Source organism: Limulus polyphemus, unplaced genomic scaffold, assembly GCF_000517525.1.
Source record: "Limulus polyphemus unplaced genomic scaffold, Limulus_polyphemus-2.1.2 Scaffold1374, whole genome shotgun sequence".
NCBI lineage: Eukaryota > Metazoa > Arthropoda > Merostomata > Xiphosura > Limulidae > Limulus > Limulus polyphemus.
This window is the reverse complement of record NW_013666984.1, coordinates 49,179-59,951: the sequence shown is the minus strand read 5'-3', so window position 1 is coordinate 59,951 and position 10,773 is coordinate 49,179. Positions and strand designations below refer to the sequence as shown.

The 10,773-nt window shown below is 31.3% G+C and overlaps 1 protein-coding gene across 1 annotated transcript in view; it reads left to right on the top strand.

The window, feature by feature from the left end:
• The window catches only part of LOC106463308 (guanine nucleotide-binding protein subunit beta-2-like), a 21,058-nt gene extending 11,351 nt beyond the window's left edge, over nucleotides 1–9,707 (top strand). The window contains exons 7-10 of the mRNA XM_013923325.2: nucleotides 802–942; nucleotides 7,554–7,650; nucleotides 7,850–8,016; nucleotides 8,641–9,707. Coding sequence (XP_013778779.1) covers nucleotides 802–942; nucleotides 7,554–7,650; nucleotides 7,850–8,016; nucleotides 8,641–8,652 — 417 coding nt within the window. The 3' untranslated portion in view covers nucleotides 8,653–9,707. The remainder of the gene's footprint in view (nucleotides 1–801; nucleotides 943–7,553; nucleotides 7,651–7,849; nucleotides 8,017–8,640) is intronic.
• Nucleotides 9,708–10,773: the final 1,066 nt, after the last annotated feature.

The following is a 10,773-nucleotide window of genomic DNA, read 5'->3' as shown; positions in this document are numbered from 1 at the left end:
AACTGATGACCGTTCTGGTCCAGGCACTGCTGATAACGATGACAGATAGAATAGCAAACACCACGAATCATTTCACTTGGTATTTTGGCACATTCTCTTTCAATTGCTGCTTTCACCTCATTGATTGTTGCAGGTTTTTGTGCTATAAACCTAATCTTTGAGGTATCCCAATAAAAAAACATTCTCGCACTTCCAGTAACACTTTAGGATAAATTTCCTTTTCTCAAAGCTTAGTCTTGCTTCTGCCATTACTTCAAATCAGTTGCACCTGTAAAGAAAAAAGGTTTAAGTGAGTTATGGGCTCTAAAATATTCTACACTTGTCTTCTTTAACTTGAATTAAAAAACTTAGATATATCTTAATAAACATTGTATTTATAATCATTCAAAGTGTGTATACATTTTTTTGGGACACCCTGTATATATAAGCTGTATAGGTAGTTTGTTCTGATCAGAAGTTAATGACATTTTGTTTTATGTATCATGTTTATTATTTGAAGTTTAAATGTGTCATATAACATTCCTTCCAAAGTATCATATCTTAATAAAAATTGCAAAGCTGATTTACTTTAAACATACTTGCTTTTTTTCTTAAGGATTGTGATGGTAGAAAATGTATTTGCTTTTTTTTTCACACAAAGGTTGTAATGTTTAGTACTTGCTTTTATTGCACAAGGGTTATGATGATTAAAAAATGTACTTGCTTTTTTTTATGAGGTTTGTAATAGTTAAGTCCTTGCTTTTCTATCTTAAGGCTTGTGATGGCTAAAAATGTACGTTTTTTGTTTTTCTTTATCACTAGGGTTGTGATCGGCAGGCTCTTGTATGGGACATGAGAACTGGTCAGTGTGTACAGTCTTTTGAAGGTCATGAATCAGATATTAACACAGTGAAGTTTTATCCAAGTGGAGATGCCATAGCCACAGGATCAGATGATGCCACTGTATGTAAAATAATTGGTTTTGTTTGTCAATATTCTTTAATTAAGTAGGATCTGAGCTAATAAATATATTTAAAAAACAGAGGTAACATTATTTAAGGTTGCAAAGTATAATCGTGAAAGAGTAAACGAGATTGGGAGACCATTTAAATCACTGTTACATCAGAATGTTCTTTTTTTTTCAGCTTTAATTGAGATAAATCCATACTTTATCTGTAGTTTAGAAATATAACTAGTTGTACTAGATTTCAATGTTTAACATCATTTAAGTTTGGAGATGGGATTTGACTGTTTAGGCAATAGGAAAAAGGTTTATTAAGAGTTCAGTTATGATACAAAGAAGCACGATTCACTGTGAGTTAATGTCAAATAGACCACTGATTTATATTTAGAATTATTCTCAAACCCAATTTTATTATTCATAGGATTGGAAGTAATGAACTAAAAAAGACAATTATATGCATCTTTGTTATTGGATTAAATTTGGTACTTTTTTGTTTGAGGAAACCTTGAAATTCAAAACTGTCAGATTGAGAGTTTAGCCCTGAATATAAAATACATTATTTAGATTTTTGTAATATGTAAATGTTTCTGTGTTCAGATTTTTATTTTTAACTTTTTAAGTACGGAGTGTCAAATCCTTCAAAAATTGAAATCAAATTCTAAACAAATGCAAGCAGGGTGCAAAAAAAATAATAATTTAGATTCACTACTCCTAAAGGAATGAATGACATGTAGGTACCAATCATTTCATTAGGTCCGTAACAATGTTCTAGGTTGGATTTATTTTAAAGGTCTCTTTAATTTTTTTGCCATGTTGATTTTTTAGTGTGTGCAACACTGTACAATAAGCCTAACAAAATACTGTTATGCTAAATTTAAAATTGTTGAAACAAAACAGCTATGATTAGTTAAAATGGTACAACAATATTGCTATAATTCCTACTTTTTTCATTATTGATAAGCTGATAAAACAATTAAATCATTCTAATCAGTTTCATATTGTGAATCACTGTAACTGATAAAGATATGTAGCAACTGAGCTAATTCAAGTTTTGAATTGATAGTGGCTGACAGACAATGATGGTCCTTCCTATACTAATGCTGCCTTTCTCCACATGACTAAATGTCTTAGCTGAGGTTAGCTAGGTATTTATTATACTATCTGCTTGGAATTTACTGATGGACATCTTCGCTTGTTGAATTCTCGTTAGGTTCTGAAGAGTAACTTGTTTAATTTGAGACCTGAATGTAGGTTGTTACATATTACAATTTTGAATGGTCTGAAACTGAGTTAATTTGTACTTTGGATTTAGTATTTAAATTTCTAAATATATCCAATTTATGATATTTGCCAACAACATTGACACACACAGTTTTTTTTAATACAAATATATTTTAATATACAATCAATAATACAATTTACAATAACAGTTATTACAAATAGTTATTACAAACAATGATTTATATACAAAAGTTTTACAAACTTACAAGCAATATAAAGTCTTCTTTCTAGTCTGGAACTTCCTTGATATCTTATCGAGGGTTCATGATGAGCGAGTAAATTTCGAGTTGATGTAGGTATAATGCATTTAATAGGGAGCTGGCTAGCCCTGTAGTTCTGACCGGTCACATGCCGATTACAGGTCGAGTTTCCACCGATGATGTTAGGTAATGTTTTTGTAAAAGTACTAATGTCCGATGTGAATCCACTGAAATTAAATGGTTTGTAATGTTTGAAATTTATAAACGTTCCTGGTCAAATATCTTAAGTTTCCTGATTAATAAGCATTATAACAATCACAGTTATAGATTCCAAAGTTTAAGGCACACCAAACATAGCAAACCAATAATAGATACTGTTTTTTGGCGAGGTGTGTTAGTTATATTTATAGGCACGTGGAGAGTTTTGCAAATTCAGATTACATAACAATAAAAAGCTACATTAGCATGTACGTACACACATACATTGTTGATTCTTACACTCGAGAATCTTCTACAACTTTAGGGAATAGGCAGGAGTTTTGCAATACATATTTAACAGTATAATTTATGTACATTTCTAAATATAAATTAAATTTAAACAAACATCAATATTAAAATAAATATAGAATAATAAATCCATCACAAGGTAACAAGTAGAGAAATTCACCTACTTCGGCCAGACCATAACGGGTGATGGAAGATGTGAAGAGGATTGAGGTGCCTTTAATAGTATGAAAACAAGTCTGACATCAAAGAGCATAAGAGTAAAAACAAGGAAGAGAATCATAAAGTGCTATATATGGTTAACTCTGTTATATGGCTGTGAAACATGGACCTTGATACAAGCATTGATTGACAAACTGGAAGCATTTGAGATGTGGGTGTAGAGAAAGATGATCCTGGATAGACAAGGTAACAACTGAAGAAGTTCCCAGTATGGTGAATGTGAAAAGATATGTTGTACCAACCATCAAAAAGATGAGACGAGACAACATCCAGCGAGTCCTATTAGAGGGTCAAATAGAAGGGAAAAGATACAGGGAAGACTAAGAATAGAGTGGATAACAAATATTAGATAGTGGACAGATATAGCAAAATATGAAAACCCGGTGAGAAAAGCACAGAACAGACAGAAGTGGAGGATTGTGACAGCCAATCTTACCGAAGAAGATGGCACATGATGATGATGAGTATATGTTGAAGATCAGCAGGTTTTTAACACCAGCAGGCCAGCATAAGTTTTTTAAGGACTAGTAGACCTTTGCTTATTCAACCAAAGTTTCAAACCAAGCTACTTAGTTGGTGCCTTAGCAGCTTCTTCAACAGTCAGAATATCTGATCCACAACTTGAGACTGCATCTTTACCCTCAATTTCTCTGCTGTCACAGGCCACAAGGTATGACATCTGTAAATTACCATAGGGAGGTTCCTGGAGTGGTGAAAATCTGCAACTAATGTATTGTATTATTTCATCCAGAAAATCTTTGAAAGTGCCTGTCGGGTCTGTACCAGTATACTTTGATAGACTGCCGAGAATCCTTCCCGCATATGAATATTTTATTTTTATAATTCTGCTTAAATGTTTTCTTTTATTTAACATCTCCAATTAATTTTAACTCTGGAAACTCCTATGAAGGAAGATTTAATTTCCTCACAACATCAGTAACAAATAAATCATTTTTCTGGTTGTGTCCCTAGTGGCTCAGTGGTAAGTTTGAAAGCATATCATGTGAAAAACTGGGTTTTTAAGCCCATGGTAGGCACAGCACAGACTGTCTATTGTATAGCTTAACAACAAACAAACAAAATCATCATCTCTGGTAGCATTCACTTAGTTTCTTCAGGAAATCTCTAACCTTAGTCACCAACTTTCACACTTCAGTTCCTGTGACAAATCCTGATACATAACTATAACGGTACAGTGTATCTCTAAGGCCACCAGTGCTCCATGTCTGTTTGACAATCAAACATGTTGATATCCACTGTAGAATGCTGTGTTTTCCTCAAATATGCTAAGAAATAATTTTCATATATGTCAGTTTTTTATTGGAATGATAATAGTATTTGAATACCAGTACCCTAAATTGTTTCATCAAACGTTTTTCAGCTAGGCCAATGTTTTGACAGCATCTATAACTCCCAGTTCAAGGTTATTGCCCCACACAGTGTATTATATGTTGATGGGTAACTGTCTCAAAAAACTTTTGTAGACCTCTGCCCTGTCATATCACCAGCATCATCAGAGTTATAACTTACCAATTTTGACCTCAAAACTTCCTGTGTTTCTGAACCCTTATCAATAGCTGCTAACACATCATACTGTTGCATCACTGAAGGGGACAAATCATTAAACTCAGTTTTAGCTCTGCCTAAATATGGATCCACTTATCTAACGTCAAAATTGTTTCGTATTCTTATAATATGCATATCAGTACTACCATCAGCTATTATGTGTACATAAAAACCTTGCCTTTTTTCACTTCATTTGTAGTATTTTCTCTCTATTAGCTGTGTAGTTCACATAAGTTTCTGCAAGCCTTATCATTTCTATACCTGTCACATTAGTCCACCCTGTTCTTTTCTTGGATTTCATAGAATCCCTCAAATGTTCAAAATGAACCACTTTATGGACAGTTTCACTAAGTGTCACTGACATCCTTCTTAGAGATACAACAAAATATAGATTGTGGTCATGGTCCCACTTGTATATTTCCTGAAATTCCACACAACCCCCATACACTTTTGAAAAATGGGTTTCCCACAATGGCAATATATAATAATATTCTAGGCAAACTTTACAAAACATTTGGTCTTACTGCTTATTATAAATGACTCGTGAATATTTTACCCATTTGGTATTAAAGTTTCAGTTTTGATAACTTTTTGTGCCCTTTGCAGTATCTCATTGTTCATTTAATTTTCTTTGCTCTCTGACACCACTATCAAACTTTTTGAAGAAATAATCAAGTATCCTTTTAGATACAGTAATTTCAAATGGAAATGTTATTGGCTTGTATTTCACATTCAGTTTCCTGTCTTCATTTCCTTGCTTTCACTTTTTTGTTCTAATTGTGAACTCTTAATGACAAAACTGTGACAAGCATATGTAACCTTACTTCCACCATTTGCCCAACCAGTGATAATCGGACATCAGTCGACAAAACCACAACTTAAAGAAAGTGAAGAACAAATGCAGTAGGGTGCAGAGGTAAAAATTCAATAATACTTTAGTAAACTACTTGATGAATCACGTTACCTTTAGCTGTGATTGGTTTATGCTATCTCATTGATCAGTATCTCCAGCCTCATAGCAAGTCTGTTTCGGGTTTAATATTTCTTAAATGTTTTTTCATGAAAAATAAATTCTCAGTTTTTTGGCAGATTTATATTTTTTTTCAGAAATGGCAAAATTGGTGATTAACAGGCTAATGGAAAATTTGTTGTAAAGAGTTTAATGGAGTGTAAGTCCTAAAATGGGGATGAGTGCATACTGACTGTCGTTGGTCCTTTGGCAAATTTTACTTGTTCAGGACAGGAAGGTGAACTCTTTTTTTTCACACCCTGATGAGATAGTAATTAACTCTTTTCATTGCCACATTTTTTTTCAATACACAATAAAAAAAGAAGTGTTTTGATATTTCGCCATATATATATATATATGAAACTTAAAACTGTTAAACTGTAGTGGGATTCAAGGGAGGAATACCTTTTTTCTATGATGACACAAAGTTCCAAACTTATATGTCGTTAATATCACATTTTTCAAGACAAAAATAAACATTGTATAAAACTAGCAGAAATGACTCCCTACAGGCCGCTGTTTGTGCCAGTAATTACTAACCGTAGTATTCATACCTGATTGAAAAAAATTTTGAAAAGTGAACATTTTTCTAAAAGGGATTTTTTTTCTCAGAAGTAGTGTTCGGATTGTGCTCTTTAGTCATATGCAACTCGTTGCATCGCAATGATTCAATGTACAGAGCTCAAAATTTTCATTAATTTTGCTGATATAAATTGTAATGTTTTTATATATTAAAAGTGGGTCTTTTTTATTGAAAAAATAATATTTTTTTTTTTAGAACTTCAGTTTTTCAGTAGTATAATGAAACCCTCAGTCCAAGTGAAAGTCGTGTTCTTGTTGTGAGGAGAGTACTTTTATTTAAAATTGTGTTATAAAGAAATGGTTGTTGCACATACCATACTTATTTTTCTAATTGTCTGAATCTTGAATACCCAAAGTGTGAATTTATTTTATAGATTTTTGTTTCTGGTGCCTGCCATTCAGTAGATGGTACAGGAGTTTTGGTTACATACATAGATATTGATATTCATGCTATGTCCATTATAGTAAGATGATGCCATATGTACAATATGTAGGAAGAAAGTTAATTGGTTCTGGTTTGGAGTGATCAAACCAGAAAGATATGTTATTATTTAAAAGAACAAGATAGACAAATATGTATCAATACAGCTGTGTAACCAGCTCCAAAGTCGTATTGTATAGAAAGTTTATGATGTGAAGCATGATCTGTGAGTGGAGAATATCTATGATGGTACGTCACAGTAGGGCTAATGGTTATTTAAGTCACACCATTCTTTATGGCTAATAGGTATATTTAATAAATAGTATTTCAAATCAGTCTTCGTGTCTTGTGACTCAATGACTCTGATAAGCTTCGGCATTGAGCAAGAAGCCTCATCAACAATGACATACAGCAACTTGAGTGTTGTTGAAATGTCATCACACATTTATTTGATGATCAGGCAAGTGTAAAATATATTGTAAGCTGTTTCATGTACATAAATACATTAGATAAGTAAATCTGATACTACCAACAAAAAGGAAAGTTTTTGTGAGTCGGATGTGTATGTATTACTATGAATAGTCAGCTTTTTCTAATATTATATTAGTTTTCTAAATTGCTTGTCAAAGCCAGTAATTGGCTGTGTACAGATAACTTAGGAGTAACATTTTTGTATGTGTATGTTTATTACAAATATATCCTGTAATATGACCTTTTCTTTTTCTTTTTTTTTCTTTGTCATAAAAACTACATTTGAATGACCTACATTTAAAACCCTAACAGTGTTACTTATAGACAGTTAAGAGGTTCGTATTTATGATACAGTGCCGACTGTTTGATTTGAGAGCTGACAGGGAAGTTGCTGTTTACTCCAAGCAAAGCATCATCTTTGGTGTTAATTCTCTAGACTTCTCTATTAGTGGTAAGTGTGTTTGTAAAAACAGAAACTTTATATACTGTATTTTGCTATTTACCATTACACTTTCTATATAGGTACTGCATTGTAAGATTAGATTTCTCACGTAAAAAGCTAAGAAAATTTTATTAAAACAATTACTCAGATATAATAAATCACATATTTTTTAACGTACATGTAAATTGATATTCTGCATTTATTGAAGGGAGGTTTTTATTTGCTGGCTACAACGACTACACTGTTAATGTCTGGGATACACTGAAATGTGTGAGGCTTACAATCCTTTATGGACATGAAAATAGGGTGACTTGCCTGAAGGTGTCACCAGATGGCACTGCCTTGTCTACAGGTAGCTGGGACTTTACACTCAGGGTGAGTATGATAGTGACAGGTTGTGTATGTGTTTGAAAAATTCATGAATATATAATGTGCTTCTATATCCCCTCCCCTACAATTAAACATTGAGACATTAATTAGAAAATACTTTAGTTTACCTTCTTTTGTACTTGTGTATATATTTAAAAGCAATATTTTGATTATTAAATACAGTAATTTGGACAGTGTGTCTCATTTTGATATATATAAATTTATATATGTATGTATATCGCACACATGCACATACATTAGTAATCCTAATAAGTAAAAAACGTAGATAGCCCTTGTGCAGCTTGGCACAAAATTCAAAACAAAGCAAACAATTAATAACTAAAAAATGGTATGATTCAATTTAAATGTTATATGTATAATTTTTTTGTTGTTACTGCATAATTTGAATGCATATAGAATAACAGGTACCACTCTGTAATTTAATTAGTAAAACAAAGCAAGCAAATAAAAATATATTAAGAATAATTGAAAGAAATTCATTTCAGCATTAATAACATAATGCATGTAAGTTAATGTTTTAATATAAGTATTATTGTTAACTAAAAATACTTAATGTAAAATATTTTGTTCCTACATATTATCTTGAAGACTTTTATTTGTGTTTTACAGATATGGGCTTAAGATCAGTGACCAACTAGTTGCAAACCAAGAATTACCTACTTTTCTAGAATGTGCCAGGAAAGAGCACATTAAGCTGATTGCATTAGTGTTAGGCATGGCTTTATTGAAGAATTAAGGAATTTTATGTAAAGATTTTTTTTTACTAGACCATACAAATTGAAACACTTTATAATAACACTTATGTAATAGGAGCAATCGTGTGTTAAGGATGAATAGGCAGGTCTGTTTCGTGTGTTGTGTTCTCGACACACCAGCACTTGTGCAGCGAGGAAATATTCCAAGCTTATGTATAACCAGATTTTTAAGACGAAGAAGAATAAATTGTTAATTTTGTTGTTATTATGTGGAGAACATTTATTTCAAAATATATATTTATTTCAACTAATCTTTATTTTTACTCTGTGTACTGTCATATTTATTTTCTGCTCTTATGTTGTGAATATATTTAAAAAGAAAACTGAAAATGTGTACAGTTTTTATTTTGTAACTTTTTTTACTTCATAGCATAAATACTTATGCTGTGTGTCTTGTTTGTTTTTTGCTGAGTAGAAAACCATATTTCAGTCATTTGTTCCGGACCGTGAGAAACTGTAACAGCTGATTTACTGCTAAATATGTTTTTGATATTCTTCATGGCATTTTCTAGAAAATTGTACCTACTTTTTCTTGTTAGGGAATATATTTTTATTTTAAATGCATATATTATAGGTGTAGTCCTACCAAAAATGGTTAATAAATTTTACTCTTATTAACTTAACAGAAAAAGTTCTTTAAATTTATGAACAGTTCCGTGAAACATTTTTCCACGATTCTCATTCTTACATTTTTTTTTTTTTATTCATTGAACATAATTTTGTTGTTGTCATTATGAGCATGATGCTGTTGAACTGATTTGGAACCGGTGCTGATTACAAATTCCCTCAAATACATCATTCAGTTTTCATTGGTGTGTTGTCAAAGATATCACAGTATGGTAAATAACAAGAGAAAGCTGGATCTGAAAATAGTGTTTGATGTAAAGTGGTTACTTTAAAATATATCACAGTATGGTAAATTAAACACTATTTTCAAATCCAGCTTTCTCTTGTTATTTACCATACTGTGATATATTTTAAAGTAACTACTTCACATCAAACACTATTTTCAAATCCAGTTTTCTCTTGCTATTTGCCATACTGTGATATCTTTTAAAGTAACTACTTCACATCAAACACTATTTTCAAATCCAGTTTTCTCTTGCTATTTGCCATACTGTGATATCTTTTAAAGTAACTACTTCACATCAAACACTATTTTCAAATCCAGTTTTCTCTTGTTATTTACCATACTGTGATATATTTTAAAGTAACCACTTTACATCAAACACTATTTTCAGATCCAGCTTTCTCTTGTTATTTACCATACTGTGATATCTTTTAAAGTAACTACTTCACATCAAACACTATTTTCAAATCCAGTTTTCTCTTGTTGATATGAAGTAGTTACTTTAAAAGCACTTCTTTAACATGTTAATTTTATAATTGTCTGTATGAAATTCACTCCCATTTGGACAAAAATTAGAATAACCACATAAAACTATGTCAGTTTCTGTATCAAGGGAATTGTAAGTGTAATATCCAAGTTCATCGTAAGATGTGTACATATTAGTGTATTTCTAATCATACTCATAAAAAGTTAGTCAGTCTAGTTTTTATTAATTTATTCTAGTCCATTTCGTACTAGGAGATAGATTGTTGTTTAATTTTCAAACTTCAGATTATAATACTGATGTTGAGGAAGTTATGAATGAATAATACATCATATTAAAGCGTGTGTATTGATATTCTATCAGAATAGGCAAAAATCTTTTATAAAAAAAGATTACTTGCCACAAAATTAAATACTGAGACTGTAAAATAATGGTTTGGTTGTTGTACATTTCTTTTCTAAATGAGTTAAGTGTCTATTTTGGGTGTGTGTGTTTTTTTTATTCATACAAAACACTAGTCAAAAGCACAACACTTAACAAAATTTTTCATTTAAAATTGAAAAGAAAAATCCTCTATCAGTCAAGTTTTCTTAACTATTTAAATTCTCCTGACATTAAAAGTAGAATCTAGATAATATAACATAAAACATAAT